Source organism: Gambusia affinis, linkage group LG20, assembly GCF_019740435.1.
Source record: "Gambusia affinis linkage group LG20, SWU_Gaff_1.0, whole genome shotgun sequence".
Classification (NCBI taxonomy): domain Eukaryota; kingdom Metazoa; phylum Chordata; class Actinopteri; order Cyprinodontiformes; family Poeciliidae; genus Gambusia; species Gambusia affinis.
Window position 1 is genome coordinate 530,401 of NC_057887.1, and position 24,384 is coordinate 554,784.

General features: G+C 39.6%; 2 protein-coding genes across 3 annotated transcripts in view; one reads left to right on the forward strand and one right to left on the reverse strand.

Annotated features, from left to right (window-relative positions):
- Nucleotides 1–5,231, reverse strand: part of adgra1a (adhesion G protein-coupled receptor A1a) — a 29,035-nt gene extending 23,804 nt beyond the window's left edge. Inside the window, exon 1 of the mRNA XM_044102008.1 lies at nucleotides 5,110–5,231. The gene's annotated coding sequence lies outside the window, so the exon portion shown is untranslated. The remainder of the gene's footprint in view (nucleotides 1–5,109) is intronic.
- Nucleotides 5,232–5,723: 492 nt separating this feature from the next.
- Nucleotides 5,724–23,705, forward strand: cabcoco1 (ciliary associated calcium binding coiled-coil 1). 2 transcript variants are annotated; one of them, XM_044102010.1, is made up of 8 exons: nucleotides 5,773–5,791; nucleotides 6,119–6,179; nucleotides 6,270–6,358; nucleotides 13,645–13,814; nucleotides 13,956–14,100; nucleotides 21,610–21,682; nucleotides 21,755–21,831; nucleotides 23,030–23,705. In XM_044102010.1, the coding sequence occupies exons 2-8, from the start codon at nucleotides 6,165–6,167 to the stop codon at nucleotides 23,064–23,066; spliced, it is 606 nt and encodes a 201-aa protein (XP_043957945.1). In that variant the 5' UTR covers nucleotides 5,773–5,791; nucleotides 6,119–6,164; the 3' UTR covers nucleotides 23,067–23,705. The 2 variants fall into 2 exon arrangements, with proteins under 2 accessions (XP_043957946.1, XP_043957945.1); XM_044102011.1 differs by lacking the exon at nucleotides 23,030–23,705 and having other exon boundaries at nucleotides 5,724–5,791; nucleotides 21,660–21,682; nucleotides 21,755–21,861.
- Nucleotides 23,706–24,384: the final 679 nt, after the last annotated feature.

The window sequence follows — 24,384 nt, forward strand, 5'->3', positions numbered from 1 at the left end:
TTGTTTGCGTGTTTATTGTTTTAGGTTGTTTGCTATTATGGGTGCACACATTTAGTAAACACCTTTGTTTGGTAATTATTAATTATTTGTTTGCTGAGTTTGAAGGACTGGCTGGGAAAGAAGACTGATTGAAAGATGAACCAGGAAGTGGAACAAACCATCAGGCTGCTGGAAGCAGGGGACCTGATGTTAAAGAACTTTCCTCTCTCTAGTTATAGCATAAGTCCTTAAATATTTTGATGTTAGGTTTGATTTGTGTTTGTGATGGTGTTGTAGTTAAAATATGTTGGTTTAAATTAATTGTTTATGTTTATACATTGCTTGTCTTTGTCTTATTTTCGACCCCTCCTTGTTTGTATAGGCTAGCTCTTGTGTTTAAATTCCCTTGTGTGTTTGTGGTGACAGTTGTTTTCTTTTGGGCCCATTTTTGTCATATTTTGGAATTTGATGTTCTTTTTTGGAAGAATATTTGGAAAAATAAATAGAACTTATTCTTTTTATGCCTTTGTCCCTGTGTTTTACTGGACGGACCGTAACACACTATATCTCCCTTGGCTAGCAAGGTGCAGATTTCTTGGTTCCGTGCCTGTGCCTTCACCGGGTCATGGATCACAGTCATCCTGACCCGGCCAGGGACAGGTGGCTGGCGGCAGAATTGAAGACAGTACCCCCGGGACAGGGTGGACAACACCCACTAGTCCAGGGTGTGGGGAGTCCAGAAGCCGAGCTGTCCCGGGGTTAAATAACCCACCGCCGGCCCTAAGCCATCATCTGTGGGTCCCCTGGCTCTTTGAAGGTCTGGGAGGACGCTGGCCAGACTGTGCAGCTCTAAAGGAGTGAGATGACCTCACCCCAGCTTGGTCTCGAGCCTGGTTGCCCTGATCTGGAGCAGATTTTTGGACCAATCTCTGACCCAGCACCAGAACCTGGGGCTCAATGAAAGAAGGAGATGGGCACGAGGACCTCCGTGAAGCACCTGCAGCTGCTCAAGTGCAGACTGGTTGGCGATCACGTCTGTGAAGCCCTGCCAGTTGCTTCCTTGTTCGAGAGGCCTGAGGTGAACGGTCCAAGGAGTCCAGCCAAAAAGTTCCCCCGGAACTACAGACAGGGCCCAGAGGGTTCTTCTACAAGGCTCAGTAAGTGGTGACTGCGCCAACCAGACCTGGTGGCGAGCTTGAACCAGTGTGGAGAGTGTACGTCCAAGCTCCCTCATCATGAGATCAAAGGCTTGCAGAGATGCATCAACCAGGCCTTGCGTGGTGTGGTCCAGTGATTCCAAAGAAGAAGACAGGGCCAGCTTAAGATGGGAGAAAGAGTTCCCAATACGGCCCTGCGGGCCCCATAGTCATATGCCTTCCAGAGAAGGTCATCAGTAATAAGGCACTGAGGCCGCAGACAAAAGGCATCGGGCTGCGAAGCCTCATCAGGTGGGATAATAAGAGAGGCAATGCCCGGTTCCACCGTTGGCATCTGCCCCAAGCCAACCCTGCGTGCCTCCTGCATGGGTGCCAGGACCCTGCCATCCATTGTCAGACGTGAAAGTGCCTTGGTGTCTGACCAGCAAGCAAGTACTTCCCATATAAACTCCTCCGAGGGAGGAACCACAAAGGTAAGACTACCTTTGTGGTTCCTCCCTCGGAGGAGCATATACGGGAAGTACTTGCTGATCTACTGTGCCTAAAGAAGGTGCTGGAAGCTGAGGAAATCTTGTGAACTAAATGCTTAATTTTAGTATACTGTAAAGATTTCATGGACCTGATGAGCTACAATATTGCTTCCTTCAGAATAACATCATATAAATTGAAGTAGTTTGGCATTTTGTCAACTCCATCAGTTTTTAACTGACAGTGTGACTCTTTCAGTGATAGTGTTACAAATCTCACTTAAGTGTACAGTTAATTCATTTTAATGTATTTTACATGAATGCCATTACTTCAGATGCATCAAATATTTCCTGTTATTCACTAGTTTGTCACCATCTTCAGTTCTGTGTCAACTCTGTCAAATGCACTTTATGTTGTTTTTTTTTGTTTTAAATACCGTATTTTCTGCACTATATGGCACACCGCATTATAAGGAGCACCTTCAATGAATGGCCTATTTTGAAACTTTTTTGATATATAAGGCGCATAGAATAGACACTACAGTAGAGGCTTGGTTTATATTATGCATCCATTAAACGGAGCTGCGCTAAAGGGAATGTCAACAAAACAGTCAGATAGGTCAGTCAAACTTTATTAATAGATTACAAACCAGCGTTCTGACAACTCCGTTCACTCCCAAAATGAATAAACAGCTGTTTTATTATTTTCCCCCCAAGGTAAAGTCAGTGACGTGGTAACATGTAGTGCAACATTTCTATCACATATTGGAGGGGAACTTTTCCTCGATTCAATAAACACGAGGAAAAACAGTCTGATACTGTTACGGTAAATCAAACGTTAGTGCAATCACTATACAGTAACACTCTAAATAGTGCAAAGCAATAATAATATATCAATAAGTCAACATTGTTCAAACGTTAATGTCCACATTCACAATATGACCAACCTTGTTCAGCTGTAAATACACAAAATAAACATGTAAAGCTCATTTTATTAATTTATTCCTCATCCACGAATCTAATTCTTCTTCTTCAGTGTCCGAATGAAACAGTTGGGCGAATACGGGATCCAACATGCCCGGCTCCGTCTCGTCAAAGTCGTCATTAATCGAGTCAGTGTCCCTGCTGTTGTCCAGCAGTTCAGTGACAATTCCTGCCTTCCTGAAAGCTCGGACCACAGTTGAGAATGATCTATCAGCCCAGGCATTTACGATCCACTGGCAGATTGTGGCGTGTCGTCGGCTCTGTCTCCCCATCTTGGTGAACATGTGTTCGCCTTCTGTCATTCACTGTTCCCACGCAGTTCGCAGTCTAGATTTGAATGCTCTGTGAGACCGATATCTAGCCGCTAGCGGCTGGAGTTCTTCTTCTATGGGGTAAATTGAAGTCGGCAGCTGCTTACCGTAGTTGCGAGACCTGTTGTGGCTCAATATTGGTCAATTTATAAGGCGCACTGTCGGCTTTTGAGAAAATTGAAGGCTTTTAGGTGTGCCTTATAGTGCGGAAAATACGGTAATATTTCTTTTGTGTCTTGAGAAGCATTTGTCTGTAAAACTGAGTAAAAATATCACTAATATTGTCATTAAAAATAATTTTATATTTATTTTTGTCAGGTGGTGATGGCAAAGTTCTAGATCAGGTCCATTAGAAATGTAATTTTCAAAAAAATGTTGCAACTGGGAGCCTGCACTTTAGCATCTTTACATTTCCAAAACATTATTTGTCAAATTTGTATACATAAGCTTGATAAATAATTATTTTTTTTTAAATTGGGAAAATATAAAACCATTTTGTCCCACTTCTCAAAAATCACTGATCATCGGTGTGTTCCAGCACTAAGACTGAATTGAGACATTACTCAGACATCTTATTGTCACGTGCAGGAAATGGCCACCCTGCTCCACACATACAGGTTCCATGAACCATCCGTTTCAGAAATACACCTTGTTATTAAAATACTGACTGCTTATCATGGGAATGAGAATGTACCAACATATTTCAACAAGTGATGTATATATTTACCGATTTTCTGCCAAAACTATCTGCTGCAGACAAAACATGTACAGTTCACATCCAAGTTCAGCACGTCGCATAGCAACACAGGAAGAAAACAAGATGCATTTCCTGCCCCGTCTTGGGAAACAGTAATCACCTTGAAACACGGCTTTCTGGTGGTCAAAAAGTGCAGCACCCGAGACCAACTACCTGAACATATTTAAATATGAAAAACAAATAAAATTATATAACGGAACCAAAATAACTCAATAGCATTGCTACCATAACATAAAAGAAAATCAACAATTTGAAACAGTACAATTATTCAAACCACCCAGCTACATTATATAGAATTGTTACAAAGAATAACTTGACACAAAGAATGAACAACAACAGAGATAACCCAAGCTACTAAAAAAAGACTGATCAAAAGTTAAGGCTGAAATGAAAACTGGTGACAGAAAAACATGAAAGTGACAAAAACCTAAACAACCCAGGTTCATGACAAAATTGGGGATTGAAAAAATTTCCATTTCAATTTTAACAGCATTGTAATATGCATTTGTAAACTGCAATGTGATCAATTTAATGTGAGAATTTGATATTTAGGTACAAGAAATGCCAAAAATAAGGAAGTTGTAGTGCAACAATCTGTATGTGATATTCAACAATAGAGATATTCAGTTTTTATGTCTCCCTATTTATTAGTTTACAATGTGTTTCCTTTTCTTGTTCTTTTTAGATTCCTGCTCTACATTCTTTACCCTCTCAACTCAGACATTTTGTTTGAGTGATTTAGGATATCCAGGAATATAGCTTAATGTTAATGTTCAGCACTCTGTTCAGTAACTCTTTTGATTGATTATGAAAAACTGTCACATAAAGTTATTGTGAGAGACATCGAATTTATTACAGACAGATCACTTGAGAAAATGTGACTGTTTATGTGTATTACTGGTCAATTTGTTTTGTTTATTATAAGTTAATTTTTCATTGTACTGCCTCTAGTGGCCTGGGGTGGGTGGGGGGGGGGGGGGGTAGCACAACTAATATAATTACATTACTAAATCAGAATACCAGAAAGTCTTTATTATTTGTTATTAATTCTGGCATTAATAGGCAACATAAAAGATAAATTATCTTCTAAAACACCACATTTTTCCGTTTTCTTCAGGATGTAGAGCTAATTAGGTTATATAAACAATACATTTATACATTATACATTTATACAATAAATGATTCATTAAGACACTGGTCTGATGCTCTGCCTATGTTCGAAATGGATCTCCTACTTCTTATGATGTGCGAAGGAAATGGATCAAAATATTAGAGTAATTTGAACTTGTTAGAAAAGACACAGATACTTACCATCAGCTTTAACAAAGTTGCACTTGAGCTGTGAACTGAGAACCACTGCGCCACGCCCTTCCCTAACTTGCGTGTACCAGATCAATGGAAAAGGAGAGTCTCAGCAGGGAGTTGTCTCCGGCAGTGATGAAGATGAAACCTACGGTTCTCGGATCACCGTAGTCCACCGCTGTCGTCCAGCGCAGCGGCTCCGCTTCAGCCTTGTTATCCTGACTCCATCCGGACTTGGTCAAGGCAGAACAGCCATGCCTGCTATATCTTCTATCGAGCTCTGCGTGACACATGAGCGTGGGTGGATAGTTGGGCGGACATTCACGCTAAGAATACGGGGATGCTTTAAAAACAAAGTGAAATCTGCCTGCTAAACTACCGAAGGAGGAAAACAACCACGCATGCAGGAATGATGTTTGCTGAGGTTTGCTTTTCTTATTTCCATTTAGGTTAAGATACCTAAAATTGAAGACTTAATATGCCAATTATCTGCAAAAGGAGCAGATCTGTTGCCACAGGCTCAGATGCTACTTTTAAAGATGCTGCTTTATAACGGTAAGCAGAGGCGGAATTTACCTGGGGTCGTGTCTTCTCCGTTCAGCTGAGCGTTCCCTAATCCAGGTCAGAATGGAAGTGGTTCCGCTCGGTTTCTGTGAGGATGCGCCGCATGTGACGCAGAGCAGAGAGGGGGTGCTTGGGAGGCGTGTGGAGATTATTTCAAACCAAGCCTTCCTGGCGACCTGCACAGTCAAACCACTTTTAAACTGTTTTGCATTTCATAAGCATACAAATTGTTGCATTTATTTCGGAAGACGGAACCTTTTAGACCGAGAGGTAAGGGCTCCACATCTCCAAACGTCTTCCTGCGTCTGAAATCATCCGGTATTTGTGCTGTTTGGTTTCTGATGATTTAAAGGAAAAATAAATTACTTATGATTAATTTACTCATTTAAACATTTTTGCTTTGTACATATATGGTACTGTTTCATTTTTTAAAATCTTCTGAGACCAATTGTTTGTTATAAAGCACATTTACCAGATAACACATTTGCTTTTTAATAGTATTAAAAAAATAAAATGTATTTATTTTTTAAAATAATTTATTACTAAATAACCAACAACCACAGATTGTTAATTAAACGGAGTTCCCCTTTAAATAAGGAAGAACAGTTTAACGGCCCGTTGTCATGACCACCGCAATGCCAACATGTCCGGAGAAGAGGTATGAATAGTCATGTTGATTAATGTTTGTAGCAGTGCTGAATCGCTGATGTATTTTACTTATGATACAAAAAGTGCGTCTATTTGACAGGAACAAGCAGCAGAGTTCCTGCAGTGGGACGCGCTGCCAGTGCAATTAATACAGGAGCTGCAAGAACACAGCGCCGAGGAGCTTCTGCAGTAAGTAACCTGGTTAACCTGGAAACAGAAAGTAAACAAGAAAATGTGCCAGTAAATGGCTTAATTAATTAGAGGGACTTTATGTAATATATTATTTTAGAAATTATACCCTTTATCTATCGTTCTTGTGATTTTGCTGCTATGATAGATTTACTATCGGTAAATCATATTTTCAGTTCCTATTTCCCTTCCTGCCATTAACACAAAGATGCATGAAAACTTTACCTTGTTTTTACTAAAGCTAATCTGGCAACACTAGTGGATGAAGCGACTACTCTGCCTTTCAAAGCAGGGTAACCAGCTGGTGTCAACAACACCACCTTGGGAATTGCACCCAAGCAAATAGATTTGCAAGGCACTTAAGGTTCGTAACCAATGAGAACAAGACTTCCTTCAGTCACAAAATAATTAATTTTATTGCTGCTTTTAACAATCAATAAAATTCAAAGAACCACAATAGGAAGGGAAGTGCACAGTACTGGGGCCGACCAGCAGGGGGAGGGCAGTCCAAATGTGGGAACTGGTTCTAAAATAAATTAATAAATCAAAATAAATCACCTCAAGCACTTGTGAACAGACACTCAATCGTGAAGAAACCCCAACACCGGTCACTCGCACAGCACACTGGTCCAGTCCCTCTGGATGCCCCCCCACCGCCTTCAGCTCCCAGTTTAGAGACAAAAGGGTGGGATTAAACAAAGCAAATACAAAAAGAAAGAAATAAACTACAATTTAGACAAGGGGTGCTAAAATGAGGTTACCCCTAACCTCCGATCTATCCAGTCATTAAAATCAATGTTTTAATTAAGTAAGCTAAAAACCACAGCAGTTACATTGCAGCAAAGCTGGAGGCCAGACAGTGTAGGATGCCAAAGCAAGAACAAAGCAGCAGGGCTTCCAGCGAGCTGCAGCAGCTTTAGATCTGAAATTAAGTTAGGTTAATAGGGGATTTTTAGAAAAATGGCCGAAGGTAGAGGAAACCATTCCAGCTCACCTACCAGAGCTGGATGTCTCCACCCCGACCAGAGAACCCCTTCCAGCCCAAAGCAGGAGGATCCACTTGCCAATACATGCTATGTATAAATAATTGTCATTTTGTGATGTTGAACTGTATGGGTGCAATGCAATAAAGATACATACCCGTTTTATGTTGCCAAGTTGCACTGGAGAGGGTAAATTACTGCCACATCCCAGGATGAACAGGAGGCTTCAGGTAGTGATGGGCTATCTGACAGGCTTGTGCCGAGTAATAAGGGGGCGTGTCCAATGAAGCCTCGTTTCAAGGCTTGTGTCGGCTTGTTGAAAACCACGTGACTGGCAACAAACGAGGCCTCGCATTGCATGGGTCACGTGACTGCTTCAGTTTGCGTATCGGTTTTCAAAATTAAAGCGTGATGATCCGCTGCTTGATCGCATCAAGATTTGTATTAATGATTTTGATGACGACACTCATCAAAATGTAATGTTTGTTACCAGTTTTCTCAATGGTTGATTGTGGCATATTTTGTGACTTTATATTTATGTGTTTTTATTATGTAAAACATTTTGACACTGCATTGTCGCTGAAATGTGTTACACAAATAAACTTGATTGGAAAGGAGCCAGAAGAAAAAATCTTACATCAGGGAAAACCTGAGATGATGATTCACAAGATTCTTAAATAATAATAATTAAACCCTTCACCTCAAAAACTTCTCACCTTGAAATTTCCACTATTTCTTTGTTCTGCAAAAATATATCAGTCTTACACAGCAGAGACAGACTTAAAACTGTTGGAAAAGTAAAATTCTGGCTTATGAGTAAAAATATAAGGGATCAGATCAGAGAGCCAATAGAAATCCAAGAAAAAGAGAAATTTTGAAGAATTACAAAACTCAAAGAAAACTGTGTGCCCCAACAAGCTGCACTCTGAGTACATTAAAACAAATGTCTACTGTTCAATCAGTCAGTGACAAAAGAAAACAGCCACTGACAGTCAACATATACCAGGATTGACTACAAATTATTTTAATAACTAACAAAAGATTAGTTAAATAGGATTTAATTGACTCTCCTGTTACTAAACGTGAGTTTGACAAAAACTTTGTGGCAATATTGCATTTACATCAACAGCAGGTGTCACTAGTGAGAAATGAATGAAGCATCGAGTGATGAACTTTTGGGCAAAGCAATGGACCGGGAAGCTTCATTGCTTCATGAGGCTTCATTTGGCCATCACTAATGCAATCATTTGAATCAGCTGTTCTGGTATAGAGGCACATCTAAAACATGCAGAGCTGGAATTGAGAAGCACTGATCTAACCCATCAAAACGTCACAATTTTAAAGGCTTGCAACTGCCTTGTTTCCTTCGGTCCAACACTGGTACTTGCACAATATTTACTGCTAGTGAATTTTAAATGCAACAGTCCACTTACGGTATCTAAATAGGTTGCTTAAATTTTTATTTATCATTTCAGTTTTAACTTACTGAAATGTATCTCCCCACCAGAAACAGTCATAGGAAACGTGCAAAATATACATATAGCAATCGTGACTTCTCAAAAATTTTATGTAGTTGCATTTTGTTCAAGCTGCTGTATAAAACTTAGATCAATCAATCAATCAATCAAACTTTATTTGTATAGCACATTTCAGCAGCAAGGCATTTCAAAGTGCTTTACATCAAATCAAACACAAAAACACAATGCAACATAGAATCAACAATAAAAACACAACATAGTCAGATTCCGTCAATAAATTTGCAATTGATTACGTTTTGAATACAACTCTAAACAAGTGGGTTTTTAGTTGAGATTTAAAGGAAGTCAGTGTTTCAGCTGTTTTACAGTTTTCTGGAAGTTTGTTCCAGATTTTTGGTGCATAGATGCTAAATGCCGCTTCTCCTCTTTTGGTTCTGGTTCTGGGGATGCAGAGCAGAACCAGAACCAGAACCTGAGAGTTCTGGAAGGTTGATACAACAGCAGCAGATCTTTAATGTATTGTGGTGCTAAACCATTCAGTGATTTATAAACTAACAACAGTATTTTAAAGTCTATTCTTTGAGCTACAGGGAGCCAGTGGAGAGACTTTAAAACTGGTGTTATGTGCTCTATCTTCCTGGTTTTAGTGAGAACACGAGCAGCAGCATTCTGGATCAACTGCAGCTGTTTGATTGATTTGTTGGACAGACCTGTGAAGACGCCATTACAATAATCAATACGACTGAAGATAAACGCATGGATGAGTTTCTCTAGATCTGGCTGAGACATTAGTCCTTTAATCCTGGAAATGTTCTTCAGGTGATAGAAGGCCGTCTTTGTGACTGTCTTTACGTGGCTCTGAAGGTTCAGGTCAGAGTCCATCACTACTCCCAGGTTTCTGGCCTGATCACTGTTTTTTAGTTGTAATAACTGAAGCTGTGCACTGACTCTAGATCTATAACTAGATCGTTCCTCTTTAGGTCCAAAAATAATAACTTCAGTTTTGTTTTTGTTCAGCTGGAGGAAGTTTTGGCACATCCACACATTTATCTGTTCTAAGCATCTGTTCAGTGATTGGATGGGTTCTGAGTCTCCTGGTGACATCGTAATGTAGAGCTGTGTGTCATCTGCATAGTTATGGTAGCTAATATTATTTCCTGTTATAACCTGAGCTAGTGGGAGCATATAGATATTGAATAAGAGGAGTACTAGGATTGAACCTTGGGGTACCCCACATGTGACCTTTGACCTCTTTGATGAGAAGTTTCCAATTGAAACAAAGAAATCCCTGTTCTTTATGTACGATTCAAACCAGTTAAGCACTGGACCGGAGAGTCCGACCCAACTCTCCAGTCCATTCAGTAATATGTCATGGTCAACACTGAGGTCCAACAGAACCAGCACTGTGGTTCTCCCACAGTCCGTATTTATATGGATGTCATTGAACACTTTTACGAGGGCAGTTTCTGTGCTGTGGTGAGACTGGAAACCAGATTGGAAGGAGTCAAAGTGGTTGGTGATCATTAGGAAGCTATTTAACTGTTTACACACAAGTTTTTCAATAACTTTACTGATGAATGGGAGGTCAGAGGTCAGAGATTGGCCTGTAATTCTGCAGTAGTGATTTGTCTAGATTGTTCTTTTTTACCAGTGGTTTGATTACTGCCGTTTTCAAAGCCTGGGGGAAAACGCCTGATGAGAACGATGAATTTACTATTTGGATCAGATCAGTAGCAACAACAGGCAGAACTTTCTTAAAGAAATGTGTGAGTAGGACATCCAGACAGCAAGAACTGGAGCTGAGTTGACTTATAATTTCCTCTAGGGTTTTATAATTAAGTATTTGAAATTGGGTCATTTTTCCTGTATTTGTTTTGTTTGGGTTCAGTGTTAGTACTGACTTTATAGTGGATGTGCAGATTAATCCTCTGATTTTTTGAATTTTCTCTGAAAAGAAACTGGAAAACTGGTTGCAGGCAGCAATAGACTGAAATTCAGGTGGTAACGTGATAGGAGGGTTTGTGAGTCTGTCAACTGTTGCAAATAAAGCTGGAGCATTGTTAATGTTTTTGTTTATGACATCTGCAAAGAAAGCCTGTCTTGCATGTTTGAGTGTTAAATGATAGTAACGTAGTTTTTCTTTATAGATGTCATAATGAACTTGAAGTTGAGTTTTACGCCATTTTCGTTCTGCCCTACGGCAGAGTTGTCTTGCAGATCTAACTATTTGTGCATTTCTCCATGGAGATTTCTTCTTGCCAGACACAACCTTCATTTTAATTGGGGCAATGGAATCAATGATATCTGAAACTTTAGACTGAAAATCATTTACCAATTTATCTACGTCATTACAGCTTAAGGGTGAGGAAGAAGAGTAGATTTGATGAAATGTTTCTGCTGTGTTTTCTGTGAGAGAACGTTTTGTGATGGTTGCTGTTTGTCCAAGTGGATTAAAGGATAAAGAACTTTCAAAGATAACAGGAAGTGATCCGACAGGGCGCCATCAGTTACAGAGACATTGGAAATATTCACACCCTTACTGATAACCAGGTCCAGTGTGTGTCCTTGAGTGTGTGTTGCTTGTTTGACATGTTGTGTTCGACCAAAAGTCTCTAAGATATTAGAGCTTTTTAGCCCCTCTGTCTTGGGTTTGTCAACATGAACGTTAAAATCACCAACAATTATTAAGCATTCATAATTAATACATACGAGAGATAGAAGTTCATTCAACTCAGTAAAGAAATTTTCCACATATGTTGGAGTTTTGTATAAAGTTAGTGTTAAAGTCCGTTTGAGGCCTTTAATCTCAATTCCAAGATACTCAAAAGAAGTAAAGTGACCCAAAGAAATTTTACTACTATTTACTGTATTCTTAAATATTGAAGCCACGCCTCCTCCTTTTTTATGTTTTCTATTCTCACTTAAGAAATTGTAGTTAGGAGGCGCAGATTCAATTAGTACGATCGGTTCATTATTGTCATTCAACCATGTTTCTGTCAGGAACATAACATCGATATTATGTTCAGTGATGAAATCATTGATTAATAGAGCTTTAGCACAGAGAGATCTGGGGTTTAAAAGAGCTCATTTTAGTGACTTGGAGGCCAAAAGTTCTTGAGTCTGAGGTTCCTTTAGGCAGGGGAACCGTCTGAGGTTTGAATTAGGTCCACTGTATTTTATGTTTCTGTTTTTTGTAGCTTTTCTTGTAGTGATCCGGACAGGTAATGTCCTATTTTGCAGTGCCGGGGGGCCAGACACATTCTGGGGGAAGACGGGTGTAAAAATAATATCTGGACCCCGGCCTCAGACCTCAGAAACGCAGAGTGATGGATCCTCTAGGATCCATCACTCTAACTTAGATATAAGTTATATATATTTAACTTTTTTAAATATTTGTTAAACTATTACAATATGGTGAAAGCTTTGCTATGCGACAGATAATCAGTGAAAAGTTCAATCTCCTCCACCTGCTCCCTGAACTATTATTGCTGGCTAAGGTATTCCGGACAAAAACAACCAATCAGAACCAGGAGGAGCGTCTTAGCGTTAATCAACCTCATTCACTCTCTGCTAAATGTGCTAATGGTCAGAGAAACAACTTATCATTAGTGGAAATCTGTTTATCTGTCATTGGTAGTTCTGCCAACTAATTTGAGCATTTACAACAGGCTATGCTAGTTGCACCATAGCACAGAGCGAGGGGGAGGGAGGATGAGCAGCCACATGAAATTGTGATTGACAGCGCTAAAACCCACCTCCTGCCTCTCGTTGGTTGTTTCTAGATATTACTGGGAGAAGGCAGAGGAGTTAAATTTTTTTCTCAGATAATCTTTCATACCATACTGTCACAACATATTGACAGTTCTAACAAATATGTTAAAAAATATTTTATATAAAAGTTACATAATGCAGCTTTAATATACTTATACTGGTGGGTTAGAGGTGCTGCTGACTGACTCATCTGTTGTTAAGTGTGATAAAAGGTACAGGGACAACTTAAATATATGAATATTTTTTCCCCATCCTTTTCACGTTGCTGCTTCCATAAAGCTCCACTTATGTTAACTTAGTCTGTAAAAATGCTCTACCTAGTCCGCCGTCTGTAGCCATGTGACTGATGGTGACGTTGGTGGACAGCCAGTGTCGAATTTTACAAAAAATACACTTGTAATTTTGCATGTCATAAAGTTAAATGTAAGAGTGAAAATAAAGCCAGTCATGTAGCACAACATTTTATTCAATATTTTACAGTACAATCTTGTAAAGATTTTAGTAACCATGAGTCAACTTGGATCCTTGAAATCCTATTCATTCAGGGCCCCTGTATGCCCTCCCAGCCCCCCTGAAGCTTCACCCCTGGTTTTAAAAGAATATTGTGGTTGACTGTTTCAAAAGCAGCACTGAGATCTAGCAAAACCAGAACAGACATAAGTCAATTTATCTGAAGCCAAGAGAATATCATTTATAACCTTCAGCAGTTCTGTTTCAGTCCTATGATGAGCCCTGAAGCCTGATTGAAACTCTTCAAACTGATTTTTACCTTTTGATAGAGACCAGGGTCTAACACACCAAACTAGATTCAAGCTGGAAACAGGAAACTCTCAGGCAAAAAAATGCACAGTCTACTATGAGCAATAGCCTGGAACAGTGAACAGAAACATCTGTGCTGAGTGTGATACAAATTTCCCTGTAAGATGGGTTCTGTTTTTGTAAGATTTTTTTATTAAGTAGGGAATGTCAGCAGACCAATATTCTGCTTTAGCAGTGTTATCACTAACTGTTTACCATGACTACAGTATAATCTAATTCCATTCTCTGTTTGTAGTAAAATGCAGAACATTCTGGGTTTCACAAACCACCGGATCTGTATCAGAGAGGCTGTCCTCCTACAGTACTATTTGTCTGGATTCTGGTGGGCTAAAGATACCAAGTTTAGCCCCACACAGATCTCTTTCACCATGGCTGTACTCCATGTACTGCTGGAAAATCTAAGAGGTGGGAAGTGCAGAATGTTGGTTATTCAAGCTTATGAGTTGTGTTGTATCCACACTTCTAACATTGACTTTCTTTTTGTAAGAAAAAACAAAAAAGTTTAGTAGACTTACAATTTATTTGTGCTTTGCCTTCCTCCCCCAGAAAAACAAATGAGTTCAGTGGATAATATGGTGGTGTTCATGAAAGCCATGACTGCTGCCTGCCACTGTGCTCCTTCTGAAGAAAATGGCACTTCACTTTTGAACAATAATGAAGCCAAAGCACTGACATGCTATGTTACAAAAAGGTAAGCCTGACCAAATCAGTCAAATTCAAATTAAAAAATACTTTGATTCCAAAGGGAAATTAAATAATTTGAAAATAATAATAATAAAATAATGATCACCAAACGTTAAAAAACTTGGACTCTAACCACATCACCACCATATTTATAATTTCTTGTAATAGTCACAACAGTTTCAGAACCCTAACATAAACTATTTTTGTAGAGCAGTGATGCCCAGGGGTCGAAATCCTAAGAAGGATAGAGAGGGTTCGGCTCCACCCCAATCTTGGAGAAGTGTAGAATTGCCCCCCCAAAAAATCCTACAAATAATCTTTGTGTTTAAACAATATCAATTCAATCTGGAGAGACTCAGACAGAGAAAGGGAAACAATTAGAAAATTTATTAACAGCATAAGTTAAACTTTGGCGCTCGGGCACCGGCTGGGGACATCTATTATTGCAAGCTTTGCAATGGGCTCGGATGGACATCCCGGACGCTGACCGGGTCGTCATCCCCCCGGGACCCGACACTGGTGGTGGAGGCGATGAGGGATGAGGCTAGATGGCCGAGTCATGGAGGTGAGGGGGTTGGAGGTGGGGTGAGCTCTGCTGGAAAGCGAGAGTGTCCGTGAATGGAAGTCCTTTTCAGCTGGGACTCGGTCGGAGATTGGGCGTGTCTTGATTTGGACCGGCGTTAGATGATCAGCGGTGATTTAGCAGGAAGTGCCGGTTGGATGATGCAGGTGGGGCTAAAGAGTCTTCCAGATTGAATTTACGCCTAGGCTTCATTATAAAAAGATGAAAGAAACAAATAACAATATAAGTTTGCCGTTCATCAAAGAAAAAAATCCACTTTTACGTCTACCCCTGCCATTGTTAGAATCAGTCCAAAATTGTAAGAGAAGCAAAAGCAGAACAACTAGCTGACAGCTCAGTGTGTGAGGAGAAAGAAAATCAGAAAAAAGGTGTCTTTATTTCTTATCGTCTTCAACATAGTGACTCCAAAACCACACACACTAAATCTGGATATCTTTCTGTAAAAACCTTAATGCTTTGAGCATTCAATTTAAGATAGATTTCCCAGATATGCATTATTTCTACCTACTTATATATTAAGTAAGTATAAAACACAATAATCATATATATATATATATATATATATATATATATATATATATATATATATAATTTTATTTTTTCCTGATATTTTATGTATGGTGCTCATTGTTTTGTCAAACTGATAAATTACAAAACAAGAACCAAATATAAAAAAAGCCACACAAAAGAAAACTCAGCAATTATTTCCATAAGTACATCGATAAGAAGTAGTTAACTGAAAAATGAACAAATAGAGGTAACAGAAAGTAAATAAAATATAAATTAGGCAGAAAACAACTAAAACGGGGCACCTAAAGGGCTTAATGTATTCTGTCCTGCTAAAATTGTTATAAGACTTCTTAGATAAAGGGTTTATGCCATTACAACTGGAGAGCACCACTCATGGGGTCACATTAAGTGTCAAAAACATAACATGGTCCAAAAACGGTGACCAGATTCTTGAAAATGTGATTCAAGAGCCTTTGAGAGTATGGCTAATTTTTTCCAGTTTCATGATCAAAAGGCATCTTTTATCCAATGAGAATGTGTGGGTGGGAGAGGATTCTTCCAGTGCATCAGCATAATATGTCTAACTAGTAGCGTGAGGAAAGTCATCATGATGTGGCGACAGTAACTGGTTTTTGGGTTAAAATGTGAAGATAATTGATCAAATGATGCAAAAGTACCATCTAAGTATAGATCTTTCACAGAAAAAATCCAATGGCTTTTCCACACTGAAAAAATCTTATTGAGTGAAAGTGGAAATAGAGGATTAGAATTTAGTGGTATTCTCTGGATCCCAAAATGTTGCATAATCTGAGCCCATATTCTAACACAGCTCTTAATTATTATTTTGTCAGTGTAAGTTATAGGAGATGTTGCAAGAGAGTACTCCAGGGGTCTCAAACTCCAGTCCTCGAGGGCCGCTGTCCTGCAGTTTTTAGATGTGCCACAGGTACTGAACACTGGAATGAAATGGATTAATGATCAGTTAATGTGTAGATCAGTTCTCCAGAGCCTTAATGACTTAATTATTCTATTCAGGTGTGGTGCAGCAGAGGCACATCTAAAAGTTGGCCCTCGAGGACTGGACTTTGAGACCCCTGGAGTACAAGCAAGCAGAGCTACATGAGGGTTCCAATAATGGTAACCACAGTTTGCATTGCACCAGAATAACACTGTGCAAATTTTAACAGACCAATAATCCACCATGGACAGGTGGATTATTGCAGGGCAACACAGAGACAGACACACAACCATGCACACACACACTCACACCTAGGGAGAATTTAGAGAGACCAATTAACCTGACAGTCATGTTTTTGGACTGTGGGAGGAAGCCAGAGAACCCGGAGAGAACCCACCATGCACAGGGAGAACATGCAAACTCCATGCAGAAAGACCCCAGGCTGGGAATCGAACCCAGGACCTTCTTGCTGCAAGGCAACAGCTCTACCAACTGTGTCACTGCACAGCTCCAGACCAATAATAGCATAAGGAATTTGGTGTGGCAAGCCCTCCCTTCTCATTACTTTTCTCTTTTGTATTCTCTAGAACAGTGTTTCCCAATTCCAGTCCTCGGGGCCCCCCTGCTCTGCATGTTTTAGATGTGCCTCTATACCAGAACAGCTGATTCAAATGATTGCATGACATCTTCTGCAGCCACCAAGTACTGCAGGAGCCTGTTAATCACCCAAAGATTCAATCCAGGTGTGTGGCAGAAGGGAAACAACTAAAACATGCAGAGTCCTGAGTCAGCTGGCTAAGTAAGGGACTAGAATTGATTTTAAAAAGTTGTGAGTGATTCTTAGTTACATGGATTCCCAGGTACTTAAATCCTTGCAGAGAAATCTAGAATGGTAAACTAGTGAGTGGGTAGGCTGTAGCTGCATCATTAATTGGAAATAATTAACTTTTGTTAAAGTTCAGTTTATATTCAGATATTTGTCCAAACTTTTCAAGCAGGTCTTATATGGGGGGGCATGGAGGTCTCTGGGTCTGAGAGAAAGAGTAACAGGTCATCAGCATATAAGGAGACTTTTTGGTTTAGACTCCAGACCAGTGGTCCCCAACCCCCAGGCCAATTGGTACCGGGCCACAACATTGAGCCCACAAGCAGCAAAATAAATAAGAAACAGATTAGATGTCTTTGGAAAGTTTCTTTGCAAAGAAAAAAGGCCCAGAGAAGAGACAGGAGAATGGATTTATCCCTGTATGTGATTCCCACATTCCAAGCTCTGCATGATATGGTGACCGATTCGTTAGAGGCAATGAAGCTTCAACTGCTTCGCCACATAGAGACCAAGCACCCTGTGGATAAGCAACACTTTGGGTGTCATTGTCTTTCATCACTCCCAGATGGGGTCGTCTCGTTGCAGAGAAACAAGCTCAGGGCTGCTATTGATTTGTCGTTATCGTGAGTTAAACTTTTCACGAAAGTACAATGTTCGTTTTTGTGGCGCATCTGTCTCTTATTTTGAAGGGATATGTAAACTTTACCATAGTGACCAGAGTCAAAGAGTGTTAGGGCAGTGGTCAAGACGAGAGGAGAGGAGTAGAGCTTGTGAGTTTTAGGTCTGGTTAACACGATTTAAGGATTGTCGGACGATTTTCAAAACCTCTGTGACCACAGAGCCGATAAAAGTCCAACAGGTTTGATCGGTTTGTGGGTCCAACCAAACAGCAGGAGCAACACACCACAGACGAACCGATTAAACTCACAAACATTCAGTAAAACCTCCAACATACCATACATGAATTTAGAATAATCAAACATGGATGATGATGTAGAAGCAGTAGTGATAGTTTGTGGACTCATTTTAAGGGATAAAAGACGTAACAAAAAGAAAAGGCTTTTGATAGAGCAAAAAGCTGCTCTATTTGCTGCACTATGATTTGGAGGCAAGTTATGTTTGTGCGTAGTAGACATTTTTAACTGAATAAACAGAACCACATGTAATAAAAATGAACAAAAATGACCTTTACATATAGAAAAAAACATTTCCACATATCACCTCTGATGTCCACTGGACTCTCAGTTGCCATGTCAACTGTTTGGGATTCCCCTCCCTTCTTACATTACCGGGCTTTCTGATTGGCTACCTGTCGCATTCAACAGGCTGTGTTCTCGCTCCCAGTCAGGGAAAACTCCACAGGCTGCGATAATCGGGCCAAGACAATATTCAATATGCCTGATTTTAGATAGTGTATATTCAACACACCACCACGTAACATACCACACTGCAGCATGTTGTAAAATTGTCGTAAAGGGAAAATCGGGGGGGGGAATAGGCTTTAGCGGGAACACCAGCATGCAGAAGCATTATCTGAGGGCAGTGGTCCCCAAAAAGGTTGGGGACCTATCAGAACATTGAACGCTGTCAGAATAGTGAGTACTCATGCCTGCGTATGCGCATTAAGAAGTCCAACGTCAGAGGAGCTGTCAATTCAGCATATGTGACAAGTTACGACAAAAATAAGTCAATAAATTGTTTTCAAGATATACATGCATTGTGGTGGTTTCAACATGTATTTAAAGCAGGGTCTAACTGCAGCCGCAGTCAACTACAACACATGCCTGTGAAAAACATCTAAATCTACAATCTACGTCATAATTCTATGTTGCCGATTAAATAAAATCATATGGTAATGACAGAGTATACTTGTCTGACAGATATAGCAATCAGTTTGTGCTAAGCGTATGATAATCTGACAGAACACCGGCTCCTTGGCTGGGCTGGCAGTTTTGGCGGGCCTGAATTGCTGCTAGTCCGGTTCATCCCCAAGACGATTAACAAAATATGTGTCCAGTTTTTGACTTTTCCTCGCTCTATTTTTTCCATTCTTTTCACTTTGCCACTTCCTGGAGCTTCACTCATGTTAACTTAGTTGGTAAAAATGCTCCATTTAGTTTGCCATCTGTTGCCAAGTGACTGATGATGGCCTTGATGAATTGCTGGTGACAAGTTTTACCCAGCATACACTTGGAGATACTATGGGCAATCCTCTTTGATAGCCATACAGTTAAATGTAACAGTAAAAATAAAGCCAGTCATGTAGCACAACATTTTATTCAACATTTTACACCCACTATGTCATTAAAATCAGTCGGTCTTGTAAAGTTTTTAACAACCATGAGTCAACATTGACTGGGGCAACCTACTATATACTATATATCCTACACACAATATGCTCATCGAGAGATGGCACAACTTCTCCAGCTCTTGTCAAATGTCATAAAGGTTTGGATTCCTGAAGTCACATTTTACTAGTGATGGTGAGATGAAGCCTCATGAGGCATTGTACCACTTGAGCCAAATGGTTCGAGAAAGGGTTCATTTCTTGAGGCTTCATGTGCTCACGAAACCACCTACTGGCCAGGTGTACAATCACAGCCCGCTGTATCTTAACACATGTGATGCATTGAATTTTTGTCTATTATGGGTCTTGGGAATGACTTCACAAAAGGTGTACATATGTGTACAATAAAATATTGTTTGAACAATAAAATATTGTTTGAATGTATTCTCTGTGTAATTATTCCCAAAATAGTAGTGTCATGTGATATGGCATGTTGTGTAATAATGTTTTTCTGTGACTCTAGAAAAATGGCATGAGCTTAATCAGGCAGAGGACAGTGAAAGTGCTTGTGGAAGTAGGGAGGGAGTAGTGAATAGGCTAATGCTTGTGTAACTTGGATGATTTCATTCATTTTTATTAAGAAACAACAATTTCTCCACAGTTTTAGGTTTCAAACGATTTCTCTTTTTTGACACTACTTCTCCAGCCTTTGAAAAGACACGCTCACATGGCACAGATGATGCCGGGGTGCATAAATAAATAAGTGCAAGTTTGTACAGATTGGGGTACAGTGACCGATGATTATAGTATAGTATATAGTATAATAATGAAATACCTTGGCTGGGTGAAGCTCCAGTTTCCTCCCTATTCTCATGCAAGGCACGGTAGTGTCTTAGCATGGATGAGGTGTTATTATTGTACCCCAACTCCTTGGTGCACAATAAACACCTCACCTTTACAGAAAATAAGAAACAGTGAAAAATACAGTTCCTCATAAGCAAACCTAATGCATCTGCAAATGTTCAGTTCACCTTACCTCTCGCTGGCTCCATCCTACTCCTATCCTGTCTTCGCGCTCCTAAATCTCCTATCTATCTATCTCTCTCCTAAACTCTCCAAACACCAAACTAACTGTCTCAAACTAAATAACCACAATCCAAACTCTGCTATCCAAACTATCAAAACTCTATCCACTCTCTCAACTGACCGCAACTCGCCTACAACAACCCACATTTTGAATGGAGCCTGTGGGGTTTATAAAGCTGTCAAACCCCGCGCCAAAATCTGAGCCATTTCCCGAAGCAGTCACGTGGTACAGCCGGGCAGCGAGGCTTCGGACGTCATCGTTTTCGGCTCCTCCCCTAAATGAAGCAAGCCTCGATACGCGCTTTACGGAAACGCCCCCTCCATTACTCGACACGCGCCTCGAAGCCTCGGCTCATCACGTAACATCACTACATTTTACCTCCCAGCCGGGCCCCCATAGGCCGGGGCCCGCTGTCCTCCCAGCAGCAGAAACCCCTCCTAGGAACATAGGACCTATTGGGGAAAAGATAGCCTCCATTTCCGCTGCATTGTCCCAATTGTCTTGTTAAATGTGCCACTTTGTATCTTTAAGCCCTCTGCATGGCCCTTATCTGAGTGATGGATAAAATCACTCAAATAATTTTATCTGAGTGATAAAACCCATTTCTATGCTGTTCTAAAGCTAATAAGGGTAAAAATTGAATGTAGTGCTGAAAATTCACATATTGTCCATTTTTCACTTCTGTTGCTGAGATAAAGCGTTTTTGGTCACTAACATTCAAAACTCATGAAACACAAGATTTACACTTGGTTCCAACTTGTGGTCTGCAGCGATGGATCTGCTCCTCATTAGTTTTTGCAGTCACTGTCTTGTTAAAATACCCATTTCAAAGGCATTTCCTCTTTAACATCTGATCTCTTCAAGTCATCTTCCATTTAATTCAGTTTAGTGCTGCAAAAATGTATTTGCATCCTTATAGATTCCCCTGGTTTTACTCTTTTTTTTCTATCAGATCATCAAACAAATTTTAAGATAACTGATGGAAAATTATATGATATAATGGCAGATTGGTATTGGTCGACGTTAGATAGTTTTTAACTTCCTGGTATCAATTCAAATGGACTGATGATAACAAATAAACTTTTCAACAATTTGGAAATTGTTGGAAAGTATAGTGTTTGTTGATCCTCCATTTACTCAAACTGATCAAATTCCCCCCCACCCCCCTACAAATGTAGAATAAATAGGGGATACAATTGCTGTTTTACAGCCAGTGCGTTGTGTTATACTGTACTCAAACTGATTCTGTAAACATTTTTGTGCAGTCTTATTCTGAAATACAAACTGTATGAACTTCTCTTCATGAAATCCGCAGAGGAGCATCTGACAGGGATGGAGGTGAGACTGCTTCTGGTGTCTGTATCTACTGTCTGTCCCCTTCTATTGACATGTCAACACCTTCTGTTTCAGAGGACCATTCAGAGATTCGGCTGTCAAGATGCTCATACCTCACTGGAGGAAAGTATTTCCACCTACTTCTATTTTAAGTAAATAAATTAAAAATTTCATATAACATATATGAATACCTTGTATGACTTTGGGTTTTTAAAGCACAAAACTGGCTAAATATGGTCAGATGTCTTTTTACAGTAAAATATAATAAAACAGTATCATTTCCAAAGCTTCGTACTCACCCAAGTGAAAAAAATACTTTGGTATATTTCAAACATACATATATCTATGTAAGTACATTTTAATTATGCTAAGTATTAGGTGTACTACATATAAATTTATACAAAGTACACTAACAGCATGCTTGTACTATTTTGACATAATAAAAACACACTTATTTATAATTGTACTAAAATACACTTTCAAGAAATATTAAATGAAAGTATGCTTTAAGTGAACAAAATATGTTGCTTAAGTGTACTAATGAAACAATGTGCTTTTAAAGATATTTTGTGTATATTTTAAAACATATGCTCAAAATAAAATTATTTAAAATTCACTCAAGCTTAGTAAAAGTAAACTATTAAACATACTGAAATTTCAGTATTTTTAAATTACATCTCTAGCCATTTTAGGTGCCTTCTACTATTATGTTAAAATGGCAAAGATAAAAAAAAAATTAACAATCCTTATAATGGAATGTGATGTAATGTTTAACAAAGTAGTAAATAATGTGTTCATGCCTCAAAACACCAAACATTGACAGTTTTGTGACAGAGGTTCTATAACAAAAGGAGTACCTTTCCTTAATGTAAGAATCGTGGGTGTCCAGATACTGTGATTCTCCTTTGTAGAATAATCCACAGACACAATTGAGCTCTTTCTCAGTGTCGAACATTTCATTTCTTTTTAAGCTTCTCAACCAGCCGTCACTGAACTCCCCAAAACTTCTTATCAATCCTTTTTATTCACCCCCGGGGGAACCTTTCACAGTAAAACATTACCTTTCAAAATAAAACCTTTTAAATTTTCATTTCTCCAATTTTTATTCTCACATTATCACTAAATGTAGCCGGTGTCTTCAGTATTACTTCTCTCCAAATATGATCTGTTTTCTGTTTTTTAACTAAAACACTGAAGCTGTCTTTACCCTGTCCATTTTCAGATGTATGACGCTTACGTCATACATCTGAAAATCTTATTGTCATGTTCCGTGTTTTTCTATGTGTTTATTTCGAGTTTTCTGTGTTTCTACGTCTCCGTGTTTTCCTGTCTCCCTTTGATTATTCCCAGGTGTGTCTCGTCCCCTGATTACCTCATGTGTATTTAGTGTCACCTGTGTCTCTGTGTCCTTGTCGGGTCCCCGTTGATTGGCGGCACGGCTGAGCGGAAGCCAAGGCTCACACCGGTAGCAACAGAATAAGATGCGTGGCAAACCAAACAGAGATGACGCGACAGAGTTTTGTGGACTGTTTTGGAGCTGGAAATATTATTAAAATTGTCTTTTCATCCACTTACCTGGGTCTACAGCATCTACCTCACCACCTCACCAAACCAATTTATGACACTTATCTTTCTATTACTGAAAGGCATCTGCTGGATTTCCTCATAGACATACCCTAGTTTTTGAGGGTTGGTAAAAAAGCTTCAAGGGTCATCTCCCTCAGCACTGGCTCTGCCCAGGGCTGTGTACTGAGCCCACTGCTCTTGACTATGACGACCCATGACTGCCAAGCGAGGTTCAGTACGAACCACATCATTATGTGTGCAGACGATTCAACAGTGGTGGGTTTCATCAGGGACAACCACTAGTCTACAGAAAAGAGGCGAAACATCTGGTGTATTGCTGTGATGCCAACCATCAAACCCTTAAAGTCAACAAAAGAAAATCATTGGGACTGAGCTTCCTTCCATCCATGAAACTGTTCACAGTCGCTGCCTGTTCAGGCAGCGACTGTCAACAGACAAATTTTTAATCAACAGACAAATTTGTGCATTTGAAGCTGCTAAATCTTTTCCCAGAAGGCAGCAGGGAGAACTAACTATGCTGAGGGTGGACCTCAGCATGGAAGGGTGGACCCCTTCCACCCTCAGTCGGGTTAGTTCTCCCTGCTGCCTTCTGGGAAAAGATTTAGCAGCTTCAAATGCACAAATGCAGAACAACCAGATTCTATAACAGCGTCATCCTTCATGCCATAAGACTACTAAATTGTCATTACTTTACTGTTCTATTATATATATTTACATCAATACTTTTATTATTATTACTTATTTATTATTATTGGAGCCTTACAACGACATTTCTTTCAATTTGAATGTTTTTAAAAGTACAATTGAATGACAAACTCTATGTCATTCAATTGACATTGAGTTTGTCGCACCAGTCTATTAGCTCCAGTTAACACTCCAGACCAGATGGTGGTGGTAATGCACACTGTTGAAGAAAATAATTACTTTTTAGTGCTTAATACAGCTAATCTTACCCCAGATGTAAAGGTTATAATGAACAGTCTGATTTTGAACAAATTTCTTAATTTTAAACAGGCTTGTGTAAAGGATTTGAAACTAAAACTACTCTATCGGTAAATATTTAGAAGTAGGTCAAATCTGTGATCTCTCTGTGAGGTTCCTCCTGCTGTGTTATCAGG

Bases quoted from the DNA above. Each gene is read 5' to 3' on its own strand.
- cabcoco1 (XM_044102010.1), top strand. The intron at 21,683-21,754 runs GTGAGACTGCTT...CTTCTGTTTCAG, and splicing joins AGCATCTGACAGGGATGGAG to AGGACCATTCAGAGATTCGG. The intron at 21,832-23,029 runs GTAAATAAATTA...GATTATTCCCAG, and splicing joins TCCACCTACTTCTATTTTAA to GTGTGTCTCGTCCCCTGATT.